This window comes from Hypomesus transpacificus, unplaced genomic scaffold (assembly GCF_021917145.1).
Source record: "Hypomesus transpacificus isolate Combined female unplaced genomic scaffold, fHypTra1 scaffold_235, whole genome shotgun sequence".
Taxonomy (NCBI): Eukaryota; Metazoa; Chordata; class Actinopteri; order Osmeriformes; family Osmeridae; genus Hypomesus; species Hypomesus transpacificus.
Genome location: NW_025813769.1, coordinates 20225 through 39807, shown reverse-complemented (window position 1 = coordinate 39807; position 19583 = coordinate 20225). Strand labels below are relative to the sequence as shown.

At 50.8% G+C, this 19583-nt stretch overlaps 1 protein-coding gene across 2 annotated transcripts; it reads right to left on the bottom strand.

The window, feature by feature from the left end:
* Positions 1 to 128: 128 nt before the first annotated feature.
* Positions 129 to 19454, bottom strand: appa (amyloid beta (A4) precursor protein a). 2 transcript variants are annotated; one of them, XM_047014295.1, is made up of 17 exons: positions 19250 to 19454; positions 10499 to 10666; positions 9767 to 9896; positions 9519 to 9631; positions 9229 to 9419; positions 8769 to 9025; positions 8076 to 8243; positions 6275 to 6408; positions 6032 to 6106; positions 5717 to 5875; positions 5346 to 5474; positions 5101 to 5200; positions 3515 to 3727; positions 3348 to 3401; positions 3149 to 3240; positions 2516 to 2662; positions 129 to 2436 (listed from the first exon to the last, which is right to left on the bottom strand). In XM_047014295.1, exons 1-17 carry the CDS (start codon positions 19307 to 19309, stop codon positions 2335 to 2337), a joined length of 2292 nt encoding a protein of 763 aa, XP_046870251.1. In that variant the 5' UTR covers positions 19310 to 19454; the 3' UTR covers positions 129 to 2334. The 2 variants fall into 2 exon arrangements, with proteins under 2 accessions (XP_046870251.1, XP_046870250.1); XM_047014294.1 differs by having other exon boundaries at positions 10499 to 10670; positions 19251 to 19454.
* Between the last annotated feature and the right edge of the window lie 129 nt (positions 19455 to 19583).

The following is a 19583-nucleotide window of genomic DNA, read 5'->3' as shown; positions in this document are numbered from 1 at the left end:
ATGTTACATTACCCATATGAGGGGAAGTTATCTTTGAATACAATTATATATATTTTAATATACAGAGACGTATTGCAGTGGCATGTGCACTGATCCCAACTAAACAACATAAGGCACACACAAGGGAGCTGTATGTACATTCAAAACTTTATTTATATGGAATACAGTGTAGAAAGCGTTTTCCCAGTCAAAGCAAATGGCTTGCACAATTACACACAGTGGATATAAAGCCACAAATAGACAGAAAGAAACCCTGCTTTTTCTTCCAACTCGACTGCTTACAGTTGGTCAAAAACACCCTCTGAACCAAAGCAATGGATTAACTCATTGCAGCATGACATCTCTCAGCTATCAGCAATTCTTCACAAGGCTTTCTCTAGAACCAACCTTCGACCAAAAGCTCCACTCATGAGATGCATGCTTCCAGCACTCCCAACTAACAAACAGTAGACAACCCTTGGAGTTGTGTTGTAGTGATGTTTTACAATAATGGTGTGTTCAGATGGATGGTGACAAGGAGGCTGCCACAGAATCTTCTAGAATCACAACCTCCAATCAGCCTGGTATCCCTCTTTCTACTCCCAGTTACTTTCAATTAATCTTTACAAATCGGCAGTACTCTCCACATCCAGCCACGAAGAACAGGCTTGGTGAATCTGGGGATCTTTAGAAAGAAGTGTGTTGTGATAGTTATGAAGTGAGGAGGACGCCTAAAGGGTGGAAAAGCTGGGGAGAAAATCTATTTTACAGCCTGCTGGCTTAGGCATCCATCTGGAACAGCTAATTCCCTCCCCCCCCCCCCTTCTCCTTCCGTTCCTCCCCTCTCACATGCACACCCTCTAGCAGTGCACCTGTTCTGGTGTCAGCAGAGAGAAAGGCAGGAGATAGCTGGAGAGAAGGCTAACCCTACAGGATGTCTTGTTACTGTATCTTGTTATTTGATATTTCAAATGTTTGCATCTTAAACAAAAGGTGGGGCTTTCCCAATTTTTTTTTGCAAACGTGGAACCGGACGAGAACGCTAACTAGACTGGAGAACACACACACAGAGAATCATCCATCCTGCCCCCCCCCCCCACCCACCCACCTCTCCTAGTCCCTCCCCCCCACCAAACACACACACCAAATCTTCCCCAAACCTTAAAAAAAAAAAAAAAACGACACAGGTTTGAAAAGAAATGAAAATTAAATAGGGCCATGTCGAAGAGCCTCGACATTTAGGTCTGCAAACGCAATATAGGATTCCAACACAATACATTTCAGATCATAATAACAATGTACACATACGGATCAAGCCAGGGCCCGTAGCTCCAGGAACAAGCATGGTAAAAAAAAGAAAAGAAAAAAGGGGAAAAAATAGAAAATGGGAACATAATCTTCCAATCCAAAGGTGTACTTCACATGATATCAAAGCAGAGAGCCCAGTCATCTAGATTTATCATATGTTTTATGGTTGTTTTGAGTCACGTGATCACGAGAAGATACTAAAAATTTACAATCTTGCTAGAATGACAATCTATACGTGAGAAAAGATCTCTCAGAACTGGAAAGACCGTTTTTAATCCCCTCATCATCAATATCATCATCATTGTTGTCATCATGCACTAAATAGAACAGCTAGATTTAAGCGTTACTTCAGTACATAACACGCAATAAAAAAAAAAGAACAATTGTCATCTTTACATAGAATTCTTTTGTTTTTTTTACATTTTGATTCTTTTTTTGGAAAACAAAACCGGAAATGATAGAATAACTCCAAACAAAAGAGCTCATTCAGAATACATTGTTGCCATCATTATCATCATCATATATAATAATCATCATCAACATCATCCATAGCACTGAATCCTTAAAAGCCTTGTGTGATCTAACACAGCACAGCTGTCATAAGAATGAACAGAGAAAGATATGAGGGGTGGGGGGAGGGGTGTGGGTAGGTGAGGGGGGAAGAGAAGAGGGGGGAGGGGATTCATGACCCATAGACCTCACCTATACCCCAGTGCATCGTGGGTGCAGTAGTGTAGGGAGGAAGGGGAGGAGGAGCAGTGTGTGACACACGACACCTCGTAGGTGCTGATGCAGGGTCAGTTTCTCTACTCAAGTCCACACCTCAGCATTTGCAAGCCAGAAGCTAACACTGACCCTGGACCAGTACGAGGGCGTTCTCCTCCCACCCCAGACCAGGAGAGGTTGGTGGTGAGGCTGGGTGGTCTAGGCTAGGCATGGGACACCTCTAGGAGAGGATGGGGGTGAAGGGTGTTTATGGGGCGAGAGATGGGGGTGGGTTGGGGGTGGGGTGAGTGGTCAAGGTGGGATGGTGACACTGCGTGTTCTTCAGTTCTGCATCTGCTCAAAGAACTTGTAGGTGGGGTTCTCGTAGCCGTTCTGCTGCATCTTGGACAGGTGCCGTTCCTCGGGGGTGACGGCGGCATCCACCTGCACCAGGGAGGGACGGGTTAGAGCACGGCTCACCTGAACGCACGACCACACACACACACACACACAGTTTCCCCACCTCGATGACTCCGTGGTGGATGGATGTGTACTGCTTCTTCCTCAGCATCACCAGGGTGATGACGATGACTGTCGCTATGACAACCCCGCCGACCATCAGCCCGATGATTGCTCCCTTGTTCGAGCCGACGTCCTCCGCGAAAAACACCTGGGGGTGGGGGGGGTGAAAACATGACCTGTCAATCACACACCCAGGCCTGCAATGGCACTGCTACAGGAGGCTTGGTTACCTCATGGAGATTTGGGATTGAGGGGATGTGGATTAGGGGCAGGCATGTAGGTAGGAGAGGGCCTGGCAAATTTAAGGCTCAAAACGAACGGGACAGAAAGATGATTTCTAATAGAATGTCAGGATTAAGGGATTACACTTAGGTGTAGAAAGCGAGGGGTCTCAGATTGGAGGACGCGGAGAGGGATTTAGGGCGGTAAGCCGAGCGTTCCCGTGGCTGCAGGGAGGGAGGGAGCCGGCGTGAGGGCCATTAGAGCGAGGACTCGGGAGGAAAGGAGGTCTCGGGCATGGTCGTTAGCAGGCCGCCGTCTCCGTGGGATACGGTTGCTATGGCGACAACCTTGCGAGTGGGCTGCAAGGACACACTGGAGACTAAGTGCTACGTGTGTGTGCGTGTGTGTGTACCAGCTTCTGGTGGTGGACTTCATATCCGGTGCTGTGCCTCTCCTCAGCCTCCATCCTGAGCTCAGGAATCTCCTCTGGCTTCAGACCAGACACTGGAACACATGCAGACAATCACACACACACACTGCAGCTGTACGCTATTACACACACACACACACACACACTAAGTAAAGATAACACACTCAGGCACACAACCCACCTGGTCGTGTCGGCAGGCCTCTGTCAGGGATGGGGCGAGCGTCAACAGGAACCACTGAGGGAGGAGAGAGAGAGGGAAGGAGGAGAGAGAGAGAATGTAGTTCATGTCTGGATGATAATCGTTCATTATGCGGAACTGTTCCGTGTCGGAGTGTGCGTGTCTCCTACCTTGGTTCTGGGTGTTGGCCTGGTTGAAGCTCTCGGGGTGGATGAAGCCCAGGCCGTCCAGGCCCAGGCCGTCCTCCTTGGCCAGCGAGTCCAGGCTGGAGGTGCTGTCGGGCAGGTTGGGCATCAGGGCGTCGTTGCCGTAGCTCACCCTCACGTCGCTCTGCAGGGAGGACAGCTGCTGGGCCATCTCTGCCTGCTCCCTCTGCAGCAGCTCTGGGCGAGGAGGAAGGGAGGGAGGGAGGGGGGGGGTTAGGTAGGTGGAGATGGAGGGGAGGATCAGGAGAAGACGGGGGAGGCCAGAGAGGAGGACGAGGGGTAGACAGACGTGAGGAGAAGGGGAGACGTTGATAGGAAGCATAAAGAAACAAAAACAGAGAAAGAGCGAGCGCGAGAGATTGAAAGGAGGGACAGACGGTTCCGTTGCTGCTCAGTAGTGCAGCAAATAGCCATATTGTGTTGCCGAACCGTGTGAATGACTTACTGCGACATTAAAATGTCAGGAACACAATCAAACAGCGCCTGATTGTGTTTTTGACTGAAAACGCATGAGGGTGTATGAGCCATGAGACGGCCAACCCTCCAGACAGAACAGGAGAAAACCAGGGAAGTGGAAAAACATTCCAAAACGACAACACCAATCAATAGTTTCTACAATTTCCCCTTCGATTGATGCCGATTTAACATTCAACAGAAAATGTCTTTCACAGTGACATTTAATGAATGCAAAGTCAATGTATTTGTTTGACTTCAGCTTGATTTAACACGTAAAGGTTGACGGATGGAAACATCATTTTTCAAGGAAGTCCTAGCCTAGTTAGGCAGCACCAGGTCATTACGCCTATGCAACATGAAAGACTATAATCTAAATGATAAAATCTGAGGTAAAATAAAATCCTAAAACAACTTGACAAACATTTACAGATCAGCGAGTCACCCTCAAAAATCCTCCATCAACGATTTTAAAACACCAATCTGGTACATCCAGTTTGAAACCGATATGGAAGATGTTCTAAGCGGATGGAAGTGTACACAAAAGCCCATTTATACCGAATTCCGTCCTGAAATGTGGTACAGCTAACAGGATAGGACCCTGAGAGCGAGGCAGGTACGCACCACATTTCCGGCTAATAAAAAACACAAATATACTGGTCAAAGACCCAGATCAGTCGATCGGTTTCACCCTGACACGATCTTACGAGAAAAGTCAACAGCATGCGTTCGTGTGTGGGAGTGTGTGTCGTAGAAGCCGTGGTTGGGTTTAGAGTGGAAAGATACATTGTATCTGAGTCAGGAACAGACCCAGATGGCTCAGTGATGCACACACACACACACACACACACACATATATAACTCAAACAACCTCCTAACAAAGACAGGGGCGAGGGGGGGGGGCTGTTCTCATTCTTACTGAGCGGTAATGTGTGTTTGGATGGATTTATAGATGTCCAGGACAAATAACTAACACAATGCCACATCGACTGTTGTGAGGCGAGACTGAAAAACAACCAGATAACGAATGATCCTGTCTGCCTTCCGACTTCCAGACAGACGGAGCGAGGGACAGACAGGCCAGGGCAGATACTCACCCACTTGATCCTGAATGTCATCAGCCACACTGGGCACCTTGTAGAGCAGACCCAGGGACTGGTTCATCCTCTCCTCAATCACACGAAGATGGGTCAGCACCTGGACGGACACACACACAATCAACACCTGCACCCACAGCGACAGTATGCAGCACGTACCCATCCCTTCTCCACCAGAAGAGGAGCCTCCATACAGAGGGGGGTCACTCTCTCCAGGGCGCGTGCCCCCTGGGAGAGGGCCGTACCTGGGGTCGGATCTGGGCCGCCTTCTTGGGGTCCACCATGCGCACGTGCTCAAAGTGCTTGAGGGTGTGCTGCCTGTCCTTCTGCTCGGCGCGCACGTACTTCTTCAGCAGGCTGAACACGTGACGAGGCTGGGCGGGGGGAGGGAGGGAGAGTCAGAGGTTTGGTGAGTCAGAACGTCGTGTGTGTGTGGGGAAGTCTTAACGTGGCCCGTGTGTAGGAGCATGTGCTGAACAGAATGTGGGCACTGTGGGCACACTCATTGATGGCACGCGTACCGACGTGCAGGTGTGTGTGGGGGGCGTGCATGTCTGTCTGTGTTACTGTGTCTGAGTGTGTCTGTGTCTGTGTGTGCCTGTGTGTGTGTGTGTACCCGGGGAGGGTCAGCCTGCAGGGCGGTCAGGTAGCTCTCCAGGGCCAGGCGCCGGCGGTCGTTCAGCAGGGCCTCCACCCTGGCCATGTGCGTCTCCACCAGCTGCTGCCTCTCACTGGCCGCCTCCTGCTCCAGAGCCTCCACGCGCTCCTGGAAACGCTGCACACACACACACACACACACAGCAAGTTACATACACACCAAGTTAAACACGCAATTTGTATAAACCAAGTTACCGTACTCCCCACACACGCACAAATACATGTTGTACAGCACAAGCAGTAATAGTCGAATACGTGTGTGTGTGTGTCTGACCTGGATGACAGCCTTCTTATCAGCCCGAGGTAGACTCTTGGCCTCGCGCTCAGCCTCCTCCCACTCCCTCATCACCTAGACACAGGGCCGCAGGACAGAGACCACGGTTATCTACTGTAGGTTGGATCACACTCCCCCCCCCCCCCCCCCCCCCCCCCCCGATACAGTATCAGCTGGATTCAGATGTGCTCCCTTCTACCCTCCCTCCATCCCTCTCCTTCTCCTCCTCTCCCTCCTTCGTACCTTGGACATCCTGTCTCTGTGCTTGGCCTCCAGACTCTCCTTGGCCTTCTGGAAGTGGGCGTGCTCGTTCTCGTCGCCGGGCGTCTCCAGGTAACGGTCCACGGCGTCGGAGGAGCTGGGGGCGGCGGTGGGCACTGGGGGAGGAGGAGGTAGAAGGGTAGGGACGAGGCAGAGGTGAACAGGCATGTCGAGTAAACAAACATGGCACCGCACATAATCCCTTTTTTTGTGGTTAACAATCGACATTTGTTAGTCAGAAACAAGCCGATTGGAGAGTGAGTGAGCTAGCGTTTGGAGGTGAGTGAGAGAGCGAAAGAGAGAGAGAGCGCAAGTGAACGAGCGAGTGAGAGACAGTGAGTGATAGAGCGAGCAGACAAGTTAGTGAGTGAGCGAGGCGGTCTTGTCCCCCAGGGTGACCTAACCTCATCCTGCTTCATAGGATCCACTTCTCTCAGTGAACCGTTCGTGGAATTTGTCCTCAAGGCAAAACTGTGTAGCTCACATTACATGAAACCTTTCACCTTTCAGCCTAATTAACCATCGACCACAAATGGATATTCACATGTAGACATTTCTATCTATATCTGTTAGCACTCACCTGTACTGTGTGTGTGTGTGTGTGTAAACCATGCAAGGCTAGTTTGCTCATGTCATATGACTTAACTCAAATTAGACAGTATTCAAAATAAAAATGAACTGAAAGTGCGGTTCGGTTGAGACACTAAGGCGGTATTAGTGGCTCAACCACCCCAGGACGTTCGACCATCGCTAACTGTCATCTCCTTCCTGCGGACAGGCATAAAACGCCTCCCGTTTGGAGATCAGATCCTCCCGTGGAGTTTGATTCTGGTCTGACCACTCACTGACCGTGCATTGACCGCTCTGTGACCATGTGAGAAGTGAGGGAGGGCAGTGTAGAGGGCACAGTGAGAGGGACAGAGAGAGGAAGACAGAGAAGGAGAGACCGACAGAGGGGAAGAGAGAGGGAGCGAGACAGAGGGAGAGGTAGAAGGAGAGCATGAGAGGGACAGAGAAAGAGAAACCGACGGGGAGGGGGGAGGGGGGAGAAAGAGGGAAGGAAACAGACAGAGACACAGACAGGACGGTACTTTCATTCCCACACTGCTGCGGCACCTTCACACCTCCGCCATGCTCCACAGAGCAGAAACGACACACCTAGCCCGACACACATGCACGCACACACGCACCTAAATCTGCGGGATAAGGGGAAAAGACGTGACTCGTTAGGAGAAGCAGAGAGGGCGGAGAGAGGACAAATATAGAGAACGGGCCAGGAGGGAGGGAAGAGATATCATGTGCCCTCAGTGACACACACACACACACACACACAGATGTCTAGACTGCCGGGTCACTGCTACACAAACATTCCAATCAGTGTGAGGAAGAAACCTTTGACTCCTGTTTATCAAAAGGCACACAGACACACACACACACACACACACACACACACACACACACACACACACACAGACAGACAGACAGACAGACAGACAAGACAAACAGACTGTGGCGCTCGCTCGAAAGAAAAGTACGAAAAATGAACAAGTGTTAAAAATAGGAGTCTGGAAGTGGCAGACAGTCTTGTTAGTGTTCACCGTCTCCGATCCACAGAGCACGCGCGTGCGTAGATCGGTTTACGTTAAAAGACACACACACACACACACACACAACCAGTGGTGTTGACAGACACCAGAGGTTAGCCAGCCGGCAGCGAGGTTAGCAGCTAGGCGGCTAGCAGTAACACAGCGGGGGGGGGAAGGAGGGGGGGGGGGTGACTTACGGACGCTGTCGCAGACAGACAGGCAGTATTCCTCCGACTCAAAGTTATTCCGGTTGCCCCCACAGCCCCCGTAGATAAACTGGGCACAGTGGCCCTCCTCGCGGTCATAGTACCAGCGGGGCAGCATGGCGCGACAAGGACCAGTCTCTGCACTCGCCCAGCACACCTCTGAGAGGAGACACGCATGTACACACACACACAGGTCAGCAGACGCACACACACACACAGGTCAGCAGACGCACACACACACACAGGTCAGCAGACGCACACACACACACAGGTCAGCAGACACACACACACACACAGGTCAGCAGACGCACACACACACACAGGTCAGCAGACACACACACACACACAGGTCAGCAGACGCACACACACACACAGGTCAGCAGACACACACACACACACAGGTCAGCAGACGCACACACACACACACAGGTCAGCAGACGCACCCACACACACACAGGTCAGCAGACGCACCCACACACACACAGGTCAGCAGACACACCCACACACACACAGGTCAGCAAACGCGCACACCCACACACACACACGTGTCCATGTCCTCTTGTGTGCAGGCTTGCTCACACACACACTTGACTCAAGTTGCGACCTTTTTGAGTCAGCTTCGATTTGTCAGGCCTGTGAGAAACACTTGTGGACACGCACACGAACACGCAAACACAGGCTCACCTCGGACGACCTCCTCCACCGACTCGGTGGTGGTGGTGGTGGTGGTCGTCATGGCAACGTTGGTGGTGGGCTCGTCGTCGCGCTCGTCGATGACGTCGTCGTCTTCGTCCTCCTCTTCCTCGCCGTCTCCATCCTGGTCATTGTCCAGCACCTCCACCTCCTCTTCTTCCTCCTCCTCCTCGTCTTCCCCGTCATCTTCTACCACAGCAGGCTCCTCCTCTTCCTGCTGCACCGTTGGCTCCGCCTCCCGGGGCATACTGAGGTGAGACCGAACGAGAACGAGAGAGAAAGAAAAAGAGAGAGAAAGGGACAGAGGGAGATGAGGGACAGAGAGGGGGAGGGAGAGAGAAAATGAGAGAGAGATACACTATGAGTCAATGTCAATTGTTGCATGTCACATCCACACTGTTCATACCACAAACACTAGTCCATAGCTTAACGTGTGTGTGTGTGTGTGTACCTGTTGTCGGTGTAGTCGGCCTCAGCTCCGCCCCACCACACGTCAGAATCGTCCTCGTCCTGCTCGCCGCTGTCGGCCGAGCGCTCGGCCTCCGTGGGACAGCACACAAACTCCACCCCCCGGAAGCGGTCGATGCCGCAGGGCAACAGCATCCCGTAGTCATGGAGATTCATGGTTCGGTCTCCGCAGGACTGGGTGGGGGAACGATGGGTTACAAACATGTCCGTTTATGTGTGCGAGTGTATGTTGACAATATGCATTGTGTGTGTGTGTGTGTGTGTGTGTCTCACCTCCTTGGCCACAGTGTGCCAGTGCAAGTGGCTCTCACACTGGTCCATGCGCTCCTGGTGCAGGAACTTACACTTGTCAGGAACCAGCAGGGCATCGCTCACAAACTCCCCAACTGCAACACAGGCACACACACTTAATATACCCACATATATACAGCCTCTCTACAGATTTCGCCACCCACCTGCACACACACACACACACACAGTTGTAACCACCCACACATAAGACCATACACACACACACGCACCCAGGCAGCGGTAGGGCACCACGATGTGCAGGTGACTGCGGCACTGCTTGCGTCCCTTCTTGCACCAGTCCTGGATGCTGACTGGCTGGTTGGCCTCCACCACGTTGGTGATCTGGAGATCAGGGTACACCTGCACACACACAGAACACGCTCCATCAGTCTCCCCATCCCTCCTCATCCCGTCTCCCTCTCCTCTCCTCCTGGTCCACCTCTCCCCCCCCGCCCCTGCTCCAGCTAGCCTCACTGTCCTCTACGCATCCCTTCCTCTCCTCTCGTCATCCTCTGTTCAGTATTCTTTGTAGACCTTCACCCCTCCCCCCTCCCCCAATATTAGTTCTTGTTGTTGCTAATTACTTTCTTGATTTCACGCCAGCTTTTTTCCCCTCCCCTGCCTGCAGTTTATCCTTTCTTCACCCTTCCACCTGACCCAATTCTCTGTACTCCTCCTTTTCTCAAAAGCCTTCCTTGTGTTTCCCCCCCCCCCCCCCCCCCCCTCCCCGTCTCTCCTGAGATGCTCCCTTTCTCCAAATTCGTTCCTCTGTGCCAGTAATCCCTCCCTCCCTCCCTCTCATCCTATCCACTCCACCCTCCCCGCTTCCCCACTCGGCCTCACCATCTACGCTCACATGGCCACATTCCTTACCACCCTCACCCCCCCCCCCCCCCCCCCCCCCCACCCTATCCTTCCTCCTCCTCGCCCTTTCCACCTCATCCTCTCCTCTCCTCTCTTACCTCCTGGCAGTACTGCAGGATGCCCTCCTTGGTTCCGATGCAGCTCTTGGTTCCGGAAGGGTCCGACTCCCACTTGCCGCTCTGGACGTTGATGTGCATGTTGAGCTTCCCACAGAACATGGCCACCTGGGGCTCCGCCAGCAGACCCATGGACTCATCTGTCGGCACCTGCGGAGGAGAGAAGGTGGTGAGGGAGAGGGGGAGAACAGGGAGGTAAGGGTGGGGGAATCGAGGTAAGGGTGGGGGAATCGAATAAAAGAAGAGGTCGGGGGAGGAGGAGGAGAAGAAGGAAAGGAGAGAAGAAGAAAGGGAAGATGAGGTTAGCTTGGATGCTGCTGGCACATCGACGAGCCCCACCCACGAGATGCGTCTGAAGCCTTTGAGTCAGGCGGATCAATCATCCGATAATCCGTTCCAAATGAGGGCCTGGATGTTAACAAGAAACGTCTTGTAGACCAATCAGGAAAGCGAGCAACATGCACTCGCACTCTCCGTGTGCCCTCTCTCCAAGTCCCATAAATGGAACCAAGCACCCAATCACGTCAGGGGGTGAAACCTGTGTGCGTCTCCATGTCATTTTCTCGGCCCTGGACTGGTAATGAGGTTGTGTAACTGTATTGACGTGCAGGGCTGCCTCCATCTCTGCCAATCCGACTGAGGGAGTGGAGGCAGACAGAAATCGAGGCAGATGAGGAGAGCATGTGGGAAGTATCATGCTGACCAAGCCGTCCGCATGCAAGGAGGTTTTGTGTCGAGGTTCCCTCAGGGAAGGAGGTGCAGCACAGCCAGTGAATGACTGCATTGTGTGGGGAAACGGAGAGACCACAAAGAAAGAGTTTGCTAGCGAGGGAGGGAGGGAGGGGGGGGGGGGGGGGGGGGGGGGGGAAGAGAGAGAGGGAGGGAGACTGATGCCATTGTGTATTCCATAATCTTGTTAGTGGTCCGACCGTTCTGGCAACAACACAAATGTTTGCTTGTGAAGTGGATAACATATTTTGGCCGGACTAGATTCTCTTGTGCAGTCGAGGCAATGTTTTTCCTTCTCCGGCGAATTCAAACAAGAACCCCACGGACACACACGCAAAGACGGACAAGCACACATCAGCTTGGCGCCTTATGCTCTGTGAAGCTACTGCCGAGAGAAGTTCATGTCCTTTACACCAACCTGCTACAACCCATGCCCTGGTGAACCGCATATCTCGTAAATCCCTCTCAACACACGCACACACGCACAGCATTAAATCCCTCTCATACCCACCCTCCACACACACACGGCATCCAATCCCTTTCACACCCTCCACAGACACACCAACACACCCAGCAGGGTGTGCCATCCGTGGCACCCCCCCCGTCCGTCAGCAGCCTCAACACATGGTCACCTTAGCACCAACTCTGCCATCTGCACCAGTGGGGTTACTTAGGGACCGGGGCTCAACTCCCATCCTGCCATCTGGGAGCCCTGAGCATGAGCACTCAGGGACCGGGGATAAACAGCCGTCTATCTTATAAACATGCGGGGGAGGGTTAAACCCCGCCCTGTGGATGTGGTGTGGTTCCATGTTGCCCAAGAGCAGGTGTGGATTTAACTCAGCAGTTTGATCACCTACAGGCTACTTTCAAATCCATCCCGTCCCGTTTTGGCTTGTAAACGATGCCCTTTCTCACTCGTCCCCGTTCATCCGTCTTCCATGGCGTGTTCCATGGCCTCTCCCCCGTCCCAACCTCCCATCGCTTCCCTCTGCCTCCAGCCGTGGCGCTAACCTCTCTCTTCTCTGACTGCTCTTTGCAAGGGGAGGTTTGGGGCGAGCAGCCAAATCCTTCTGCAGTCTCATCAATCTCCGTTTCTAGAACACACTGAAAAAGCCAGGGGTGTGTGAAAGGAAAAGTGGAGGGGAGGGGGTGGGCATGAGAGAAAGCAATAAACACCCCAGGGAAAGACAGGAAGAGATTGGAATATAGACAGATTGGTCAATAATCCTCTGTCTCAGAAGGTCAAGTGCTAGGCCACATTACAAGATGCAGTAGAGAGACACAGAGAGAGAGACACACAGAGAAAGAGAGAGACAGAGTGTGGGTGAGAGAGAGAGGCTGGGGGGGGGGGGTGAGTAGCAGTAGTAGTAACAGCAGCAGTAATAGTAACATGGTGGGCTTGATGCGAAGCGACAGGGCTTCCCTGAACAGCCTGCTCGCTCGCTCGCCTCTGCCCGCCCTCATCCCTCCCGCTCGACCAGGCTGCCATCTCATCCGTCGTCTGGCCAGCCTGCCGCGAGTAATCTGGGAGGAGAATTAGGACTGAGCCCGGACGACATATCCCCCCCCCCCCCTGCTAGTCCCAACCCACAGTGAAGGAACTCACGGCACAGTGCTTCCAGTCACAACCAGCCAATCGCCACACAACCATCGTGAACAGCACACCGAGGCAGACAGGATGGAGGACGGTGTGTGTGTGTGTGTATGAGAACTGCTAGCCACGCCAGCGCAGGACTGACTATTCCTTGAAGCAGATCTTATATCACAGGGCTAGACGTTGATATACTGATACGTTAATCTCCCTCTCTCTATCATGCACAAAAACGATGAAAGGAACAACAGATCTAGATATATATATATATATATATATATCTCTCTCAATTTGATACCATCTCAAACACACAAGCCAGGCTGTCACAGCTGGCTAATGCAGGAGCTGATATTGTTGCTTCTTGATAAGCAGGTTTTGAGGCTGCCGCTATCCATCATAGCAAGATGTGCCTTGGAGCTAGCTACATTAGCTAATGAACACAACTGCTGAGGCCAAGGGGAAAATGGCTGATGCCATGGAAACTACAGCAGGGCTCCTTTGAAATGTTGACGTTCTGTTCTTTGTCGGCCTGTTTGTCTGTGTGCAATTTCCTAAAAGTGGGCCACCGTGTGTTTGTGGAAATAGTAAATCATATACCCAGGGTCTAGTCTTTGAACCAGCTGTAACACTCACAATTTGAATGGTGAGAAATGTTCTAAAGGAGAATTATGTACGTCCAATTACTGCTTCAGCCAACACTCAATTCAACCCATTTAGGATCTCATTTCCAAGTTCAGTTATTGACAAACACAGATTATCAGAAATCTTTCATCAGCTACAAATCCACAAAACTGTTTCACAGTAACTGTACACACCCACATGCATAAGAGTTGTGAAATATTACGGTTAACCAAAATCAAATCCAGATTTTTAAAAATAAAAGGGATCTTTTTTTATTTGTATAAAAGGGATCTTTAAACATACAAGCACTTTGCTCCTTGTTGCGTCTGAAAGACCCTGTAGTCCTTCGTCAATGTTTTCTACCTCATTTGGCCAGTGATTAGTTCAGATGACGCAATTGGCTCTTGGGCGTGTCTCTCAGCCCAGAATAATTACTCTATTGGTTAACCAAATTCCCTATGGCCCTGCCTCCCCAGATGACAATGTTCCCATTGGCTTATGTAGGAGTCCCTTGTGTTGGGTTTGGCCTGGGGGAAAATCTTGTTCTTCCTCCATCTGTTTCTCACTCTTTTCATAACATTAACGCACGCAAACACGCACGCATCAGATTTTGTGGAAATCGGTCCTGGCAGGCCCCGGGTGATGTTAATTGTGGAGAGGGTCTTATCAGAGTGGTACAGGCCTGCTGGGGGGGCGGGGGATCTGGGATGAGGGTGGTGCCTGGGGAAGACCCTCTGGGGGGGCTGGATGTGTTGTGAGGGATCTGCTCAACCCTCGACCAACCCTCTACCAACCCGGGGGAGGGGGGGGGGACAAGTGAGAGAGAGAGAGATACCACAAAGCCAGATCGCGATGGCAGCCTAGAAACACACATATCCAAAATGGTGGGGATTAGCCATGACGCATTCACAAAAGGTTGCTTTTTCATCTTTTTTCTTTTTTTACAGAGCACAGGAAACGGGAGCTGTGGGAAACCAGTTAGCGAGGAAGTGTGTTGACTGAACTGGAGAAGGCAGGAGAGGTGTCAAGACAACCTCTTCCTCTCTCCCACACACCAAAACACACACACACTTTGGAAAATCCAGTGACTTTAACCTCTGGCTTGAGCCCATCTTTGAACATATGCGCGTGTGTGTGTGCGCCTGTAATGACATCTGCACCTGGTCTAGGGGACCGGATCTTCTCTGGGGAATGTGTTACTGTGATTACAGGGCAATCAGACCTCCAGCCTCTCGCCTCTCTCACACCCCTGCCTGCCAACATTCCAATTACAGGCAAGACACCCGGGACGGAAGAGTGGTTGCCTTGGCTATCGCCATGAGGATGGGGTCTATCTTGACGTCTGTTCCCATTGGACCTGCGGCAGACTCACCACCCCCCGCGTCGCTATGACGACAAGCAACAGCCCTTCTTGGCCAAGCCCGTTTGGGAGCAGGCATGTCATCATAAAAGTGTGTTTGTGGTGTGAGGGGGATGAGTCTGTGTGTGTGTGAGAGTGTTTACATGTAGGAGAGCGTGTGTGTGTGTGTGTGTGTGTGTGTGTGTGTGGGGAGCATTAGGAGCAGTTCCAGTTATGGTCTCCTGACCCCCGCCCCCCCCCCCCCCCCCCCCATCCCCGTCCCGTCCCGCCAGGCAGCTCACATGGGCTGTGCCCTGCCAGCCCAGATGGCCTGATCTGCTGGTGACCACCACCACAGCAGACATCTGCCATCCAAACCCTGGACGATATCATCATCATCCCTGGTCTCGGATAAGCTTTAGGGACAAATGGACAAAAAAAATCAGCTTTTGAAACTAACGCACACTAGTTACACTTGTATCACATAATGGTTTGGAACCACACACAAACACCACACACACACACAGGACATTGCCCTTTTGATAAGGCTCTATTTTAATGTTGAATACCTTCACATATAGGTCTGTATTATTCCCTTACATTTCCTGGTACTTGAGCAGCTTTCCTTCCAGTGATCTAAAGCAATTCACAGTCGGAATTGATGGCCCCTCCCAGTTATTGTGTAAGTGCAGTGCTAGCAATATTGAGACATTCTATGCAAGCACACCCATACACACCTTGCACCTCTATCTGCATGAACATAAGTGAAGGAAGTCCATTACAGCAGAGACCACACAAGACACAACACCCAAGAATAGACAGGCACATCCAAGTATATCCCACGGCTTCATGACACACCGAGGTCAGGAGGTCAGGCTGGCAGGACTGGCATTCTCAAGCAGACTTTCCCTCCATAAAAGAAGCAATGGACGTTTTCAAAACCAGCAAAAAAGGGGTTTGAATTTAGCAGCGGGTGCAAATCAACGGAATCCAAGCCCTCGGTTCTGATTGGCTGAGGGCTGGAATGTAACAGACTTCCGAGTTGATTCCTTTTCATGAAAAGGAGCCTCGAGTTTTGTCTGAAGACACACGTGAAACATGTCCCTTCTTGCTTGCACGACACATGTGACAGACACTTGGATGGCCCTATGGAGTACTTAGCGAGGAAGAAAACACAGGAGTTGGTGCGAGTGGTGCGGAAAGCAGGAAGAGAGAGGGAGGGAGGGTGAGAGACAGGAATATCGCTCTACGGCAGCGTCTCTCTAATTATAGCCCGGGTGCCAGGCGCCGGGGGAAGGCAGTGCCGCCACGACAACCCTGGAAACCTTCGAGTTTGGAGAAAAAAAACTGAGATGGGACTAGAGCGAGCGGCCATTTTAAATACAGTATTGTCATTTGTGTTCCTGGGGTGCAGTGGGTAGCTAGTGAGGGCAATTACAAAGTCAAATGGAAGGTGTCACCTTTGCCGTAGAAGATGGGAGGGACTTGTGGTCACCTCACTGTAGTCCACACGTGTTTGGTAATTCTTAAGACTTAGCTGTTAAGTCAACCATCTTACCTAGGTATTTGGCAGAACACCAATGTCTGCACATTGGTGTGTGAGATTACTAAAACTGCCATTTTATTCGTCGCCGTGTGTGTGGCGTGTTTGTGTACATCCTCAATGATTAAAAGACTTATTCATCAATCTCCATGACACGGACCTAGAATCTGCTCCCCCCCCTCCCCCTCCCCCTCCCTTTTCTCAGTTCCAGCTGAATAATAACACATTGACCATGGTGTGGCAGACTGAAGTAATGACTCCATGTTGATTACATTTCTGGAAGCCGGGCCTCTCCTCCCTGGACCCTGGCTGGATTGTCGAGCTCTGGGTCACGCATGGATCCGTGAAGGTCGCCCGGCTCGCCTCGCTAAAAAGGGCACATCCGTCACGCCACAGTCATCATCGCGACACATGGCGCACCCGCATCACGCCATCGGACTGTGTATGCATCGCCGCGGCGTCCGACAGGATTGATTATCTCGCACCGCCGATGCTGGGGGGGGGGGGGGGAGTTCCAGTTGTTAAAAAAAAAGAAGCTGGTTCTTATTTGGAGCGCCTTTGAACGCTGCAGCGTCGAGGCGTGGTTAGGAGCCTGGCAGCGAAGGCTCCTCTCTGATCTCTCTGAGCCTCACTGGCCTGATTTGACTAAGATCAGCTCTCCTCCATGCAGACCATGGGGCCACCTCCACAGGCAGACACATTCACAGTCAGGGGAGGGGCCCAGCATGGACTGAGAGAGAGAGAGACACAGGGAGAGAGGGAGACAGAGAGATACGAAGTGGGGGAGGAGTTGCAGAGGGGTACCAAAAAACAACAAACTGAGTGGGGAGGTGCACCCTCTGCCAAAGAAGCCAACCGCCATGACAACACAACAAATGCTGTGTGACGACCAAGCCATAAAAGCTGAAATTCCTGTCTGGCGGGCCAGAGGCATGACACAAGAGAGGGCACAACAACCTGTTAAAGGGCCTGAGCAGCATAACAGTGTTAACGGTGAGGGGAACAGAGAAGAGATGGCACTGCAGTGTTAGCGGTGGAAGGTGCCAACGGGAAACAACGGGTGCACCAACAGGAATAATTTGCACTAATGGTGTTGAGATCGGCTATGTTGCCTTGGGCTGAATGACTGCAGTGCTTTGCCAGACTGCTTCCGCTGGTCCTCAACCCATTGCCCTAGCATGAAAACTACACAATGGCTGGAATTCAGCTTCCACACAACTCCATCTATGGAGAGGGTCATTAACAAGGAACCTGATGTAACCAGCATGTAGAGCAGAAAAGGTCATTTATACAAAAGAATTTGAAGCAAAAAAGAAAGAAAGCATTAGTTGATTGATGTTCAACAATGGAAAAGTAATCACTGAAAATGTATTTCATGCTGGATTTTACTAATCGATGTTGTAGGTTTGCTGACATGACACATGAAACGGGTATTCAATCCCAAATGGTCTTCCTACAGCCAGGTTTGAGAAATACAGCGATAAACCACAGGTACAAGTGTCACCGTAACATGAAAGAAGCCAACAATAATTTGAGCTTGTTCATCTGTGAGAAAGCGGCTGCAGTGAAACAGAAGAATGTGCATTTGAGAATAATGGCTATTATGTGAGGAACGGACGCATATCGACCTGTTTGTAACAAGTAGCGCCTTTATTAAATGTATCCTCCACTGACCAGCAACATTTGTTTCCAGGACCGCAGTTCCCAAGTTTATTCGAAATCTGGGACGCCACAACTGCTGTTCTGATAGGTAGGAAAGACGCTAAATGTGGTTGTAAAACATGTTTTGTAGCGGACAATGTCACATTCACACATACATGGCATGTCGCCCAAGATAGATGATCCGTTATTATGTGAAACACATCCCTGGAATCTGGGCCAGGGCCAGGGCCAAATCCTAAACTTGCCTCTACTGATATATTTTTTTTAACCAAAGTTCAAGACACTCAAAACAATTGGATATGTCGAAGGAACATGCTGTCATGGTTGTTAAAATGATAAAGTAATGCTGAGCGAGGCGAGTGCTAGTTTCCCGATGTTCTGACTGTGGAATGCTGCAGTGTACCGCCGCCATCTTACTTCTGCCTCTCTACATTCTCTTTATCCTCAACATGAAACATGTTGACGAGCAGGAAAATGTTCTGCGGCCGTTATTTGCATGGCTCCGTGCAATGTCAACCTAACACATTTAGAATTCGTTGCACTTTTTTAATCGTTTAATTTAAAGTTTGTTTCCTCTCTAATGGGCCTACATAACCAATTAGGCCTATATAAAGATTTCCATCTCCAACACGCCCACCCCACAAGGGTCTCATTACGCCAAACATTTAAGAAACACACAATATCACCCCCAACTCAATCGATGTAAATTTAAAAATCATTACATTTATTATACACAATATGTGGCGGGTGTAGGCTATACGGCTGTGTGTAGTCTTTACCAAAGGACAAATGCACACACGAAATCACGCCCGATTGAAATAAAGAATTTCTCTTTTGTCAATAATTTTGAACAAGCCAATTTAGTCGAAGACATTTGTATCCCATATTTATAAACAAATGTATTGTTCTCAGGTTCGGACACTTGTATTTATACAATGTAAACGATAGGCAGAATAACATTCGCAAGATGACAACGAATGCCAACAAGGACAAGACTGAAAAATATATTTTCCGTCCATCCGAACTCGAGGTAGCCTAACTCTGAAATCGATCTTAAAATGTATTTCTTCAAACATTCAGAAGTACACAGTTCCTGACTTTGTGGTTTCATCATGGTCTATTCACGCATAATTAACCTCTTCGGTTTGGAACATGGCCCAACTAATCTCACAACAGCCGCGGAAGAGAACAGGAATGGTAGCGGTAATCACCGCCTGGTTTCATCCCGTCTAAACCCTTCCTTACCTCAACAGCAAGCGCCGAGGTCGCCACCAGCAGCAGCAACAAAGCCATACGGTCCCCCATGCCGATTTCTTGTCACAACGCGTCCAATGTGCGATGTGTCGGGGCTTATTTTATGTATCCGTGGGTGTAGGTATGCAGCGTGACTCTCTCGGTGTGTGTGTTGCTCTCGGTGTGATGGAGAACGATACCGAGGCTTTACAGCTGCTCAGTCGCTAGATCACCTGACCGGAGAGCGAGGGAATAGAATGGAGGAAGGGAAGGGAGGGGGCCGATGGTGCCGCCTCCCCCCTCTTTTTCTTTCACAAACACACAAATCACAGTTGAATAAGCACGA